At 41.7% G+C, this 15,154-nt stretch overlaps 1 protein-coding gene across 2 annotated transcripts in view; it reads left to right on the top strand.

Annotated features, from left to right (window-relative positions):
- The window catches only part of fbn1 (fibrillin 1), a 70,631-nt gene that overhangs the window by 22,900 nt on the left and 32,577 nt on the right, over positions 1-15,154 (top strand). For both annotated transcript variants that reach the window (XM_061670876.1, XM_061670877.1), the window contains exons 12-32: positions 566-718; positions 792-911; positions 1,564-1,689; positions 3,312-3,434; positions 5,324-5,446; positions 6,752-6,904; positions 7,242-7,295; positions 7,638-7,763; positions 7,850-7,975; positions 8,068-8,187; positions 8,606-8,743; positions 8,815-8,865; positions 8,941-9,066; positions 9,154-9,381; positions 9,603-9,728; positions 10,622-10,750; positions 11,988-12,113; positions 12,564-12,689; positions 12,797-12,919; positions 13,380-13,505; positions 13,873-13,998. In XM_061670876.1, coding sequence (XP_061526860.1) covers positions 566-718; positions 792-911; positions 1,564-1,689; positions 3,312-3,434; positions 5,324-5,446; positions 6,752-6,904; positions 7,242-7,295; positions 7,638-7,763; positions 7,850-7,975; positions 8,068-8,187; positions 8,606-8,743; positions 8,815-8,865; positions 8,941-9,066; positions 9,154-9,381; positions 9,603-9,728; positions 10,622-10,750; positions 11,988-12,113; positions 12,564-12,689; positions 12,797-12,919; positions 13,380-13,505; positions 13,873-13,998 — 2,649 coding nt within the window. The remainder of the gene's footprint in view (positions 1-565; positions 719-791; positions 912-1,563; positions 1,690-3,311; positions 3,435-5,323; positions 5,447-6,751; positions 6,905-7,241; positions 7,296-7,637; positions 7,764-7,849; positions 7,976-8,067; positions 8,188-8,605; positions 8,744-8,814; positions 8,866-8,940; positions 9,067-9,153; positions 9,382-9,602; positions 9,729-10,621; positions 10,751-11,987; positions 12,114-12,563; positions 12,690-12,796; positions 12,920-13,379; positions 13,506-13,872; positions 13,999-15,154) is intronic.

Raw genomic sequence — 15,154 nt, 5'->3', positions numbered from 1 at the left:
GCACAAAAAAAGTTCAGAAAAAGTTAAAACATTGAATGGTATCACTCTATTTTGACTTTATTTGAAATAAAACAAAAAAAGTCCAGCATGAGTTCCCTGTCCCACTCTATGTAAGAACACAAGTGCCTTTGTTCGCATCATTGGTTATATGACTTATTTGCGAGCTAAGTACTAATTATCACTAAGTCTGTTTTCTACCACTACAGCGTTCAGTTAGCTAGCTACATTTAAGGATGTGGAAGCATAAGAAAGTCGCTCGACAAAGTAGTAGTCATTTTTCAACGGGGACCACAATGTTTGCGAGTGGAGACAATAGCATGATTTTCACAATTTTGAAGCCTCATTGCATATACTTGCCCTTTCTTTTCATCATCACATTACAGCAATTTATTGGAAATTCGTCATGTGAATTTTGACTTAAAAAAACAACATATCACACTACTGATTTAAAAAAAGTTGAATGAACACTATGACCTTCATAATCAACTGTACACTACCAAAAGGAACATTATGAAGGATTAAGCAATTGACAACAATATGATACATTCATGCCTATTTGTGTCAGGTCCAGTCATCATCCAAACGCAGAATATCACCAACATTTGCCAGGCCTATCGCAACCTCTGCCCGAATGGCCGATGTATCCCCTTGCCGGGCGTTAATTACCGCTGTGAGTGCAACATGGGCTTCACATTGGATGGGAGAAATGTGTGCATCGGTAAGTCACTGCAGGTTGCAGAGAAGAGAGACGATGGCGAAATGGTTTCATGACATTGATTTGTACGCTCCAGATGAGGATGAATGTGAAAGAAGTCCTTGTGCGCACGGAGAGTGTGTGAACACTCCCGGGTCCTACATGTGTCGATGTCCCGTGGGATTCCAATCCACCGCAACCAAGACTGAGTGCCGAGGTGACTGACTCACACGTGGACATTCATTCAGGATAAGCTTTCTCACTCACACAACTGAAACGCTCTCACACACACACAACTGAAACGCTCTCACGGGCTACTCAAGTGATCTCACACACACTACTCATTTCTTTTCTCACACATAACTGAAACTCTCACATTGACACTGCTGCAATGGTGTCACATGCACTACTGAAATGTCGTTCGCTCACATACGCCACTTAAATGCTGACACGCATTTTACGTAACGCTCTCACACATACTACATTTTTTTCAGTCAAACACATACGACTGAACACTTGAGCACACACTAATGAAACATCTCACATTCACTTGTCACTACTGAATCACACTCGTACGCACTATAGATTTTTTTTTTCCCACTCACACACACACACACACACATTACTTATTCATACACACTACAGAAACGCTCTCACACTCCTTAAATGTGTACTTCAGAATAGTATGAGTGTATTCTAATATGACGTGTGAAAGGAGTTGGTGACTAAGAGAGGATTTCAGTTATGCGTGAGAGTAAAACCTGAATTATGTCCCTGGCTGCCCCTTACACACACACACGCCTGCACGCACACACACAAAATCACCTTAGAATGTACTTACTGTATTTGACGACAGCCTTGTTTTTCAGACCTGGATGAGTGTGTCGCCAATGGTCGTATCTGCAACAACGGTCGCTGTGTGAACACAGAGGGCAGCTTCCACTGTGTCTGCAATGCCGGCTTTGAGATCTCCACTGATGGCAAAAACTGTCAAGGTCAGTCAACACATCTGCATTTAGGGAATACAAATGTTTTGAATTTTTTTTTTTTTGCATGGAACTCCTGTCTAATGGACCATGCTTCTCTTTCAGTCAATGCCAAAGGACACATTGACTTTTAGAGACAGGGTATTTAAAGACCACTTAGTAATATAATGAGCAACTGTTCATGCCAGGGTGTTGTGTGTTTTGGCTTATTAACTACTAAATATTATATTTAATGTCATGTCCAACCTTTTTCCAAAGAACTAATGTTACCATATTTCCTAAGTTGCAGTCACCTATTTGTTTCCATTGGTTTTAAGTACATGATTAAATTGTTTTTGGCAATAAAGCAAAGAGGATTGCTGTTAGTAAATACCTGGAGTCACTCTCTTTAAAGACCAAAGACCAAGTCCGAAACCTTCGTGTTCTGATACACCTGACTTTCAACAGTCATATCAAATCAATGACTAAAACTGCCTTCTACCATCTGAAGAACATATCCAGAGTGAAGGCCTGCATGTGTCAAGCAGACCAGGAGAAGCTCATCCATGCTTTTATCTCCAGTAGACTTGACTATTGTAATGGTCTTCTGACTGCACTCCCCAAAAAGAGCACAAAAAACAGCTCCACCTCATTCAGAGTGCTGCAACTCGGGTTCTGACCAGAACAAAGAGATCAGAGCATATTACTCCAATTCTAAAGTCTTTACACTGGCTTCCAGTCAGATTTTGAATATATTTTAAAGTTCTGCTACTGGTCTCTAAATCACTAAACTGCTTAGGTCCTGAATACATGAAAGAAATGCTTATGGAATATAAACCCAGTAGGGCCCTGAGATCGACAGACTCAGGTCAAAGTCCAAAGCAAACATGGTGAAGCAGCATTTAGCTATTATACGGCACACAAATGGAATACGTTGCCAACAGAACGTCAGCCCCAAGTGTGAATGTCCAGGTTAAAAACTCTTGTTTTCCCCCCCTGCTTTTTAGAGCATTTCCACTTTTAAATGATATTTCTTGCGCTGTATGCTGTTTTAATAGAATCTTACTTTGTTTCTCTGTTTTAAATGTTTTTTCTTTGTTTTTAAATGCTTTTAATCATTTAAAGCACATTGAGTTACCTTGTGCATGAAATGCGATATATAAGTACATTTGCTTTGCTTTATTGTAGACAAATTCACTACAACATGTACATGAGCACACTCGCATGATATACATGTGTTGTATCAAACATTATGCGTTGGAAAAGACAATAATGCTCATCTTTTATTTACACTACAAACACTACATCACCTGCGATTGGCTGGTGACCAGTCCAAGGTTTTACGCCGCTCCTGACCGAAGTCAGCTGGGATAGGCTCCCGAGGACAAGCTTTCTGGAAAACGGATGCATGAGCACCCATGCAAGCACGAAGATTTTATTGCAGTTGAAGAGTTCAAATGATATATTGTCGAATTAATGACTGTCCATCTGAATCCAAATTAAGCGTTTTTGTGTTTGTCATATCTTCCTTTATCTTTTTTTTTTTTTTTCATGCCGGGTTTTATGACGTTTGTGAACCAAATCAGTGTCATGACTTGGTGAGCCACTGTTGGACCAATAGCATTTATCCACTTGTTTGTGACCGTCCTCAGACCAAGACGAGTGTCTCATCCGAAACATGTGTCTCAATGGACTGTGCATCAATGAGGACGGCAGCTTCAAATGTATCTGTAAACCCGGCTACCTACTCGATACCAGTGGGCGCATGTGTGTAGGTGAGTTTGTCACATTCTTCTACGCTCACCGATACATACTAATCCTTTCCTCATTTTGGCCCGTATGTCATTTGGAGTACTTGGCCCCATGCCTGCTATGTTAGAATTTCTGTTATGGGTGTCCTAAGGGCAACAAAAAAAAAAATCCCTAAGCATCCTGGCAGCATCCCAGCTGGACATGTGGATCATTGGGGCCTGCCTGCTCTCACGTTCCCTCGCAGCCAGCCCTTCATAGACATGCTCATCTACTTGTACATGGAAAGGAACTTGTTGTAAAATGGAAGCGAAGCAGCTTTTCTAATCACCGGATAATAGACAGACATGCACACATCCACTTTTGTGAGTCTGCTGTTAGCCTCATAAATGAAATGTGATTCCATGAATGTCGATTGGATTATATTAGACAATACAGTGAAAGAGAACCCTGCTATTCGCGGGGGATAGGACCTGACCCCGACCGTGAATATTGTATTATAATATATATATAATTGTCCCTCCCCTAAAAGTGATTATTAATGCCTAGAAATACCACAATACCACATTGCTCCACCCTTAAAACTACAGTACAATGAACAGCTCAGCACGCAGATACACAATGTACAGTACATGTGCGTACATGTCAACCATTCTGATGATGCTGAAGCGTTACTGTAATGGTGCAGTCCGATGTAAAACATGAACATTTGACTGTAGAGCAAAATGCACGAGTTACATCGATGGTGCCGACGAATCGCCGCTGCTTCGTAGCCCGCTGGTTCTGAGCGACTGAGCAGTTAGCGCTAGATCCGAAAACAGTGGCTCTACGCAGTCACAACACAAACTGGCAGTTGTAGATAGGTTTAGCAATATTCTGCTGATCTGTTGCTACGAATTCCACTGGTTTCAATGCCGGGTTTAGTCCTAGTTTGGTGAAATATCGCAAGCCAAACCAGCTTCTAACCTATCCCACTGACTGTCAGTCACAATTCTAGCATGGCTGCTGTTAGATTTGTGATCGTATGAGCTCGGAACAACCTTCTGCTTTCCGCCACGGAAGTGTGGTTGAGCAGACCAGCAGTTTGATGTGTTTCGGCGTGGTTACGGCCAACAGAAACCGTTTGTTGTCTCGATTAAAATACAAAATATCCTACACAGTATGTAGTTTGCCATCAAAACAGACTTTTTTTTTTGCCATTTTACAGGAAATGACCAATGGATGTAGCAGCTACTTTGCGTAAACATACATTGGGTACCATACTGAACCAAACCGAATAGTTATGCTCGAGAGGAATATATATTTAATGGGCTCGCTCTCATCAAATTTTGCACCCAGTACCCACTTAACTACAAAACAGAAAGCAAACACAAGGATTAGAATTGTTAACAAATAGCCTTAACGATAAGTTGAAGTGATGTTATTCCCTTGGCCTTTTGTGTGGAGATGCTGACCTAGTTAAGTCATTGGGTGTGTGTGAAGTGTGCTGACGTACGCGATCATTAACGAAACGTGAGTCAGAAGGGTCCCTGGAGTCACTGTCTCCCTCAGAAAAGCGAAAACCATCTGCACGCTTGCAGCATTATCATTTATCACGATCATCAATGTGATATGCTCAAGACCGCGATGGGAGTTTCTGGAAATGAATCAGGGCCGCAGCTTTCACTACAACCTTCAATCAGTCAAGTTATACTCAAAGTCAATACACCAAGCAGCAGCTGGATATGGATTGAACTGAGTTTATTTGTTTTGTTTTGTTTTGTTTTGTTTTTTAACTTGCTGAGAATCACAAATCTGTTCATTTGCCCAAAAGAATTGCATGTGTTGACAGAAAGTTGATTAACACAATTATTTTCAAGTTGCTCCAATGGAAAACAGAAACAAAGGCCAACCACTCGCGTTTATGTGCTTCCAGACATTGACGAGTGTGAGACTCCAGGTATGTGTATGAACGGCCACTGCGTCAACACGGAGGGATCTTTCCGCTGTGAATGCATGTCAGGGATGGCAGTTGGCCTGGATGGACGGGTCTGTGTCGGTAAGGAACTTTGCTAAAGTATGTTCAGGGATCGTACTTGTGCTTCTTGTGGACAGAATGGCATGCTAATCTTTTAACATCCTCATCAAGAACAGTCATGAGCCAAACAACAGTCATGTTTTATTATGGTAGCAGTTCCTTCTAATTGAGAACAAGATATCAATACAATGTATAATTAATGAAATAGAGTGAGCATCGGGTCAAGTCTGATGAGGCTCTTTGGTGTTAATCCAATGAAAATCCCCCTGTGTCTCTTTTAGTTTTAGCACAATGTGCTTCTTGACTTGCAACTCGTAGAGATGATTTATCACCTGTATTTTCAATTTTCAATATGAATGTTTTTGCTCTTGCATGTGAGTGAGTATCATCATGCGGTGCCTGAACTTTATACTTCAATGGTATTCAGTGGATGTTATGCTGTTAGAAATGCATATTGGTCGAGCTCCAAGACCTTTTTACAAATTAACTGAAAGCAGACATGTACATTCAAGCAGGAAAATGAAAATAGAAAATGCACGACATCTAAATGACCTGTTCTATCGAATGACTTGTTGAGGACAGTAAAACCATGTGCAAAAATGATTTCGTATCATTGAGCCACTTATTACACAGACTGTACGCTAATGAGCAGAGCAGCACGTGTGACATGCCAAAATCACGTAGCGTGCATCCAATGAAAACAAAAATGGTATCAAACGAAGAAACGCATTGTAAGAGACTTGTCATTTTACTGCTACTATATGTGTGAAAATGTTTGGCCACTTATTATAAGACCACAGAGTTTCATTTCTGTGCTACATTTGAATTCTAGTAAGGACACCAAAGTCACTTTATAGCGATATTAACCATTGTAGCAGGCGGAGAAGAAAAAAAAACGCCCGACATCTGGAGCGTTATGAAAAACATCTTCAGTGTCGATAGCTATTGATCAATTCAGCAATAACCTAATTTACCATGAAGAAGCAAAGTGAAATATGTCACGGTGAATCACAATTCTCCGTTGACGCTCATGCCGTGAATATGATTAATAGCTTCGCGGGCCTAAATTACAGTCTTCTCGCAAATGACATCTCTCGTGTTGTCTTGGAAGTAAAGTGTTGTTGTTTGGTCAGGGTGAGCGCTCACCAGGATGATTTCAGCGCAGGAGAATGCCTCAAACCCCTGGACATGATTGCGAGGGAACAACCGCATGTTTTGCCGCTGCTGTTGTTTACTCCCTCTTGCCTCCTCAGCTCTGTTGTGAGCCTTCTCTTAGATTCTTCTGCCTCACACACTAATTCTTTTTGGTATGTCCATACGACACAGACACACACATGCGCAGCTCTTGCTATGGCGGTTACAAGCGTGGCCAATGTGTTCGGCCTTTATTTGGAGCTGTGACCAAATCCGAGTGCTGCTGTGCCAGCATCGAGTACTCCTACGGGGAACCGTGCCAACCCTGTCCACCGCAAAACTCTGGTAAGAACATTCAAGTCACATATGGAGTCACCTCCCACCCTCTTAATTCAAAACACAATTATTCGACTCTCAGTAGCTCAAACACTTGGCGTGCTTGGACACACTGGTTTCACAAATGACACATGCACACACATCTAATTCTCATCAATTCTCCGTTCAATTGGTCTCACCAATTCAAATCTCTGTACAGAAGCCAGCGCTGCACCACATTAAGGAGACATCTTAATACACCATCCAGGCGAAATGACAAAGCTTATAAATGGAGGATAAGATGGTATTAAATGTCTTGAATTTGAGAAAATGGTTTTACTCACCAAAACTGTGTGCTATGTTGCAGCTGAGTTCTTGGCTTTGTGTCCAAATGGCATCGGCACAACTGGAGATGCAAGAGGTATGTATGCAATACTGTGTTTATTCTTTATTATTGTGACTCAGCTGTATAAATCCGTTATTATAGTATGATTATTATTATTATTATTATTATTTTAATACCTCCCGATGGGGGTAGTCTTGGCCAAGAAAATTGTGAAAAGGTTTTCCTATCTTTCAAGTTCTCTTAACAGTGACAGTGAAAAATATAACAAAAGATTACAGTTAGATACATTTCTACCCATGAATCAAGAATATGTATGCTGGTCTTGATAACTAAAATGTTGTTTCATAATTGTTGGTCCATAATGTTGACTATTACTATCAATCAACAACGACTCGTGGCTGTTTTTTGTCATCTCAGATATTAACGAGTGCGCCCTTGACCCGGATTTATGCCAGAATGGCGTTTGTGAGAACATGCTGAGAACTTACAAATGCACCTGCAATGAAGGCTTTGAGGTAGACCTGACTGGCAAAAACTGTATTGGTAGGTGCATTGGCTTTTCACTCGGAAGACGTTGGCTATCAAAACCCCCACATGAGCAATATCCTCATTTGTGTGTTTTTCCTCAGATATTGACGAATGTATGATAAACAGTCAGTTGTGCGATAACGGCCTCTGCAGGAACACCCCTGGAAGTTTCACCTGTCAGTGTCCTAAAGGATTCACGTTAAATCCAGAAAAAGACATCTGCGAAGGTCTGAGATGCATTCTGTTTGAATAATACCAGCATGTTTCCTACCACGGGCAAATACGCGATCGATCATTCTGGGCATGTTGTTACTTGCAGATGTGAACGAATGCGTGTCTAGTCCCTGTGTGAACGCAGACTGCCTGAACAGCAAGGGCTCATTTGTCTGCTTGTGTTCAACGGGCAGTTCGCTGGACAGCTCTGGGCTTGAGTGCATTGGTAAGTATACTTTTTCAGCGTTAGCACAAAGTCTTCAGCCTCCTGCTAGGAAGCAAAAAAAAACAAGGCAGGAAAAGCCTACCAGAACTTCTGAAATGTATTGAGGGTTCATCAGAGGCACTTTAACAGGTGGCAGCTGTGTGCTGACTCCCATTTAGCATGAGTTTGAATATGATTGGTCAATTGACTTGCACAGGTTGTTGGTTATATTAATGGTGGAAAAAGATCAGAATCAGAATCAGAATCAGAATCATCTTTATTTGCCAAGTATGTCCAAAACACACAAGGAATTTGTCTCCGGTAGTTGTAATTGAAGTAAGTGAGTTGCAGTTACAGAACTCAAATCACTGACATGCACTTTCTTTCTACCTTGTTATATATAAATTGATATTTTATATTTATTTGTCGGCTGAATTAGAGACAACTAAGAGCACTTGCTGGCTGAAAATGATTAATGACCGCTGTGAAGTCAACATCAACGGGGCTACGCTCAAGTCTCACTGCTGTGCCACACTCGGAGAGGCCTGGAACAGCCCTTGTGCCAAATGCGAAAAAGGTAAGCCCGCGAATAAAAGTTTGCTCAGTTCAGTAAAACATCTCAAATTGCCTTGTGTCATTCATTCTCAGATCCTATCTGTAGTAAGGGTCTCGCTAGAGTCCGAGGAAATGTGTGTGAAGGTAACCGACACTGGGTCCAGATCTGAATATAATTCCACCAAGAATTAGACCTCATGTCGCGATTGTTTCCCTCAGACGTGGACGAGTGTCAAGTTTTTCCTGGAGTGTGTATCAACGGCAAGTGTGTCAACACACATGGCTCCTTTTTCTGTCAGTGCCCTCCCGGAATGACTGTTGATATCAGCGGTAGAACATGCATCGGTCGGTATCACATTTCCATACCTGAAGTTTCTTTGAAACCCTACATGTCGAGTCATAAAGTGCCTGCAAATTTCCTGTTCATTCCAGACTTGCGCACAGAGCAATGCTACCTAACGCATGAGGATGAACGCTGTGGAGCTCCTATCTCAGGGAAACATCGCGTGGATGCTTGTTGTTGCTCAGTGGGAGTGGCCTGGGGCCCGGAGTGCGACGAATGTCCGGAGAAAGGTACTCCGGAATATACTCAGCTCTGTCCTCGTGGTCCGGGCTTCTCCCACCGTGGTGACTTCCTCAACGGAAGACCCTTCCTCAAAGGTAATGCTCTTCGCAACAGTAGAAACTGAGATATTGTTACCCTCATAGCATAATTGGCAAAGTTACTGTTCCATTACTGTCAGATTATCATCCAAAAAATACTGTTTTTTTCTTAATGTCTGTGTAGATTCTCAGTTAAATGTTAAAACAATAACTGAGACAACGATGCTATCAAGCTAATGTCTCTTACCCGTCCGTCTCTGTCCCTCGACCCTTCTCAGATATAAACGAATGCAGGATGATAAACACACTTTGCTCAAATGGGAAGTGCAGAAACACCATCGGAAGCTTCCGCTGTCGTTGTGATAATGGCTATGCGTTGGATTCCGATGAGAGAAACTGCACAGGTGAGTAATGACGATCTAATTACCTCATTGTTAAACTTGAACAACTATCATCAACATCATCAATGAACAAGACATAGTGAGCATTTGGTTCAAGAAAACATGCAGCAACCAGGCTCACTTCAACTTATTCCGTACCTTACCTGACCCTTCAACTTACCTTAATTTAGCCAAATATTTTTCTTGTTGCTGTGTTACATTACAATACCAGGGGAATCCGTTTCTGGACTAAGAAGTACGGTCAATATGATATTTCGCAGACAGACGCACGTTAAATTTAAGTGTGCCAACAATAATCAGAGGAAAATAATTTTAAAGCCTTAGAGCTCCTTGGATTTAAAGGAGTCTGGCTGGTATAGTTTTGTTGCCGTTGGACCAGGCCTTCTGGTTAGCTGCATTATTGCCCTGAAATGTAAAAACATCATTTTGAGTTAGAAGTTCTCCTTGAGGGATTATGAGCATCCAAAAATATAAATAAAATCATTTTCACTTATAATCAATGTGTTGAGGATCTTTTCTGACATTTGCTTTTTTTTTTTTGGTTAATATCCAGACTTCTTGTATATGCTGGTCTCAATTCAACACAACTTTATTCATGGAGAGCTTTAAAAAAAAAAAAAAACAGCTGGAGCAGAAACAAAGTGCTGCACATGATTAAAAGTCAACATAAAACAATTAAAAGCAATACAACAATAAAACATTTAATCCACAGTCTCATGCTGTGTTGATTGACGTGTGTTGTGTTGTCATTTCATTACAGTCATAAAAAATAGCATTCTTCCATTTTCTCATAACATTGCATTTTATAAATCTGATGTGTGTATTTCTGATGAATTCTGGCAAATCAGTAACTGTTTGTGGTTGCTGTTTGTTCGGCCTCGTGTCCTTTCCTTTAGACATTGATGAGTGCCGCATCTCACCCGACTTGTGTGGACAGGGGCGCTGTGTCAACACTCCAGGAGACTTTGAATGCGAGTGTTTCGAAGGATATGAGAGCGGCTTCATGATGATGAAAAACTGCATGGGTGAGGGCGAAATCCTCCTCACGCACTTGCATTAAGTGATGCACATCGCATTATCTTTTTGTAGGATTTTTACGAAAAGTGTGAATTTGAGAAAATGCTCTTTTTTCCTGAACTAGATGAAGTCTTTTATGAGGATTGTTATCTAACAACTGAATCATCTCAATGCTTTTACTCTAATTGATAAGAATGCCATTTAACATTTAATAGTTAACATTTGAACTGCTTTAATACTCACATCTTCGTGATGAAAAGTATCACTCGTGTCACTCTCTTCTACATCTCGACTGAATCCGCCCAACACTGACAGCAGTGCTGCTGGAACTGGAAAGAGCATCTGGCTCTTGCTGTTGTCGGTTATGCACGTTTGATGTCAGCATGGAAAAGTTGAAGCCTTTGGTAGTTTTGATAAGGACTGTTTGTGGTCATCTTGCATGCTCCTCTTCACCACCGCGACACTGGGATAACTCCAGCAAAAAGATGAAATAGTCCATTGCATGAGAAGTTAGAGGAGACTCCTCGAAACGATCATGATAGATTTAGAATTTTGTGTTTTAAAGCGTGCGACTTTGCTTGAAATGCTTTAAATTGAAGAAAACTTGATTAATCCGCTTTTAATGAGACGTTTGGGGCACCTGGAAATCTTTTTTTCCTGTGTTTGCCTCGTGCTATGTTCATGCTCTACTAACATGTCAGACCTGGGACTTACTGTTTATATAGCTGATGTAATCTTTTTTTTGGGGGGCCGATGTAATCTTAATGTAAACCTCCGTGCGGCACACAGCCTGCGCAGCCCATCAGTCAATGGTTTTTTTCATGGCACCATAAAGATAATCGCCCTTTATGACATACTTGAACTCAACGCATAATAATGCACATGGACCCTGCCATAAAAATGAATTAACGTACAGCTTCCAGTCTTACCATCTGAGAAAATACTTACGGCTCTATTTCTGTTCTGAATTACATTTGGCCAACCTGCTTAAAATTCTTGAGCGCTCACAAAATGGTGAGCGTTAGTGCTTTTGTTGGCTTAGGATGTAAGCCCACGATTGGCAACACAATAGGAAAAAAACCAAAAAAAAAAGGTTGAGTTAAAAAGGAAGCCAGATAATGATTTATGCCTCCTTTAATGAATGACTTTATTTGAATAAGTCATTCCTAGTCACTAAGGTCACATCAAGTCAGACAAGTTTTTTCACATGTACAGTATTGCCAAGTGTTTCTTCTTCCCCATCAGACATCGATGAGTGCGAACGCAATCCTCTGCTGTGCCGGGGAGGCGACTGCGTCAACAACGAAGGCAGCTTCCAGTGCGTGTGCCCCGTGGGACATGAAGTTGCTCCCGATGGCTCGGCCTGTCTCGGTGAGTGATGAGGTTGTCAGAATGAAGAGTTGGGTGGACCACTCCAAACCTTTTCATTTGAGCTTTTATCCATTCCTTTGGCAACGGTAATTCCCATTTTGGCTCCCTGGCGGTAAAAAAGGTGTGGCTAGATGATGAGTGGTGAAAGCTCGTCATTAATTGGACACTTGGACTGACAAGTGTTGGCTCCTTTCCATTCTTCTGCCTCTAGGTTTTGTGAGCTCTCTGGGGCTCAGTTTATGGTCCACGTTTCTGAGTCACGTCTTTAGATGTTAGTATATGCATGGGAACCATTGATTTCGCAATGACAAAAAGAACAAAAAAAAACTAAAGATGGACAAGATGTCTTTTAACTATGTTTCAATATGGTGCGTGTTGATCACTGGATAAAATCCACGTCTTTTCCTTGCCCGAGTTGAGTTCGTAAAATGATATTTGTTTTTCCCACAGACATCAATGAATGCGAGTTGAGCGACAGACTGTGCAGGCACGGCCAATGTGTCAATATGATTGGACGCTACCAGTGTGTCTGTGACACAGGCTACAAATCTACTGTGAGCAGGCTGGACTGTGTGGGTGCGTGCTCGATTATGTGACTTGCAGCCGTGTATATTGATAATACACGCTAGCACTATGTCGTTTTTTAATTGATTTCTTTTTTGTCTCATCTGTGGTCCACTCAGACATCGACGAATGCACCATTGAGAATGGAGGGTGTGAAACCTTTTGCACCAATTCGGAGGGCAGTTATGAGTGTAGCTGCCATAGCGGATACGCGCTGATGCCTGATCTGAGAAGCTGCACAGGTAATTCGTTGTCACTTTGTCATACTTCCCTCTTCATGAATGGTATATATGAAAGGTATATATGAAATCAAATTGCTATACATTGTACAAAAGGTGGTTGTAGCATTAAACGTTGTACAAACAACATGTCACCAGCAGTTTATGGATGAAACTAATGTTTTTGCTAGAGTGACCGATTTTGTGTGTGTCGACAGAGACCGAGCCAAGCACATTCGTAATTGGAAGAGACATTTTGTCTCAAAGAGCTGATAAATGCTCTATCCTTTTGTCAGCATGATATTTCATTACATTTGCTACATATAGTAGCACATCCCCTCTGTTGAAGGAGGCTTACTGATTCGCAACTGATTGTGCGTGATTATTCAATTGTCCACTCCTGAAAATCACAAGACATTTTTCACAACGGTGCTGTTTGTGTAAATATTGACGAATGCTGCGTGATTGACATTTTTCTTTTCAGATATCGATGAGTGTGAGGAGAGCGCAGACATTTGTGACGGAGGCCAGTGTACCAACACGCCAGGAACTTACCAGTGTCTCTGCTTCGATGGCTTCATGTCATCCGAGGACATGAAGACCTGCCTGGGTAACGGACATCATTTTATGCCCAAAACAAAACAAAGCAGCTTAACACTTAATTGTTTTAGAGGGGGAAACTTGTGATCTTTTTTAAAGGTTATCCAAAAGATGTGTCATGAGAATAGGATTTTATGACTCAGAGTGGGTGAGCAAGCAGTGAGTAATATTCTCGTTGATGATATTAAAGTGAACATTGTGGTAGAGAAGATTGTGTGACATTTAGATGCCTGTTTCCTGAGAAAGAAAACAAAAAGCCCAAAACAATGACTTGAGCGCTTATGAATGGGTCGGCACAAGTACCCATTGTTGCCGCTTATTAAAATAAAACACATGCTTTTTGTTAATTTCACTGTTTGTCTTTGTTTCCTCTTAAGATGTGGATGAGTGTGAGCTAAACCCCAACATCTGCCTGAGTGGGAACTGTGAGAACACCAAGGGATCCTTCATCTGTCACTGTGATCTAGGATACTCTGTACGCAAAGGAACCACAGGCTGCACAGGTGAGCAATACCACAAATGCATGGCATGATTGTCAGGGAAGAATGGGATTGCCACAGAGAGAAAATGGCTGATAATGAAGGAGAGCGAGGATGTTTTGAGAGGCTGTCGGAAATAATTGTTCGCCCCATTGACCAACTGCACCCGAGAATTTCAGCGACAGACTAGTCTTCGTGCTCTGCTTTCGAGGCACAGGAACATATGCAATTCTAAATATATTATTGTAAAACACATTATACTGTATATACTGTTTTGATATGTCTTGGGGCGGCACAGTAGCCGACTGGTTAGAGCGTCTGCCTCACAGTTCTGAGGACCGGGGTTCAATCCCCGGCCCCGCCTGTGTGGAGTTTGCATGTTCTTCCCGTGCCTGCGTGGGTTTTCTCCGGGCACTCCGGTTTCCTCCCACATCCCAAAAACATGCATGGTAGGTTCATTGACAACTCTAAATTGCCCGTAGGTGTGAATGTGAGTGCCAATGGTTGTTTGTTTCTATGTGCCCTGCGATTGGCTGGCAACCAGTTCAGGGTGTACCCCGCCTCCTGCCCAATGATAGCTGGGATTGGCACTCCAGCACGCCCGCGACCCTCGTGAGGATAAGCGGCTCAGCAAATGGATGGATGGATGGATGGTATGTCTTGGCGCCAGCTGGATCTCATTTATGCTTAGAACGTGCAAATGTGTTTTGCTTTTTTTGTGTGAAAGCTCATGTGCATTTTTGATTGGCTGTTTATTAATCAGTTTATTTGAAAGGGGACAATGCAATTTCATAAAAGACATGGGGAAAAAAAGCCCAAATTAGCCAGAAGGCTAGTTTTCATCTGTAGTCCCCTGGCCATGATGTCAAAAAGCAGTCAAATACATCTACAAGACAATATAATACAGGATACATCATCAAAGACTTACTATACTACTAAGAGAGACTAAAACCACAAATCATTTGATCATAACAACAACAAAAAACATCATAACATACTTGTCTTTTATTGTTGGCAGCTATAGGTGTTAACTAGCCACATTTTCCGTTTTTTTGTGAAGGCCTTGTATGTTCTAAGCAGTTTAACCTCCTTCCACTCACCGGCGCTCCTCACTGACCAGGCTGACTTACTGAAAGTGCTCCTGCGCAGAGGAATGAGACGGTCACCTCTGACAGAGCCT

Source organism: Phycodurus eques, chromosome 2, assembly GCF_024500275.1.
Source record: "Phycodurus eques isolate BA_2022a chromosome 2, UOR_Pequ_1.1, whole genome shotgun sequence".
NCBI classification, from domain to species: Eukaryota; Metazoa; Chordata; class Actinopteri; order Syngnathiformes; family Syngnathidae; genus Phycodurus; species Phycodurus eques.
Note: the sequence above shows the minus strand (reverse complement) of the source record. Positions and strands in the feature narration are given on the sequence as shown.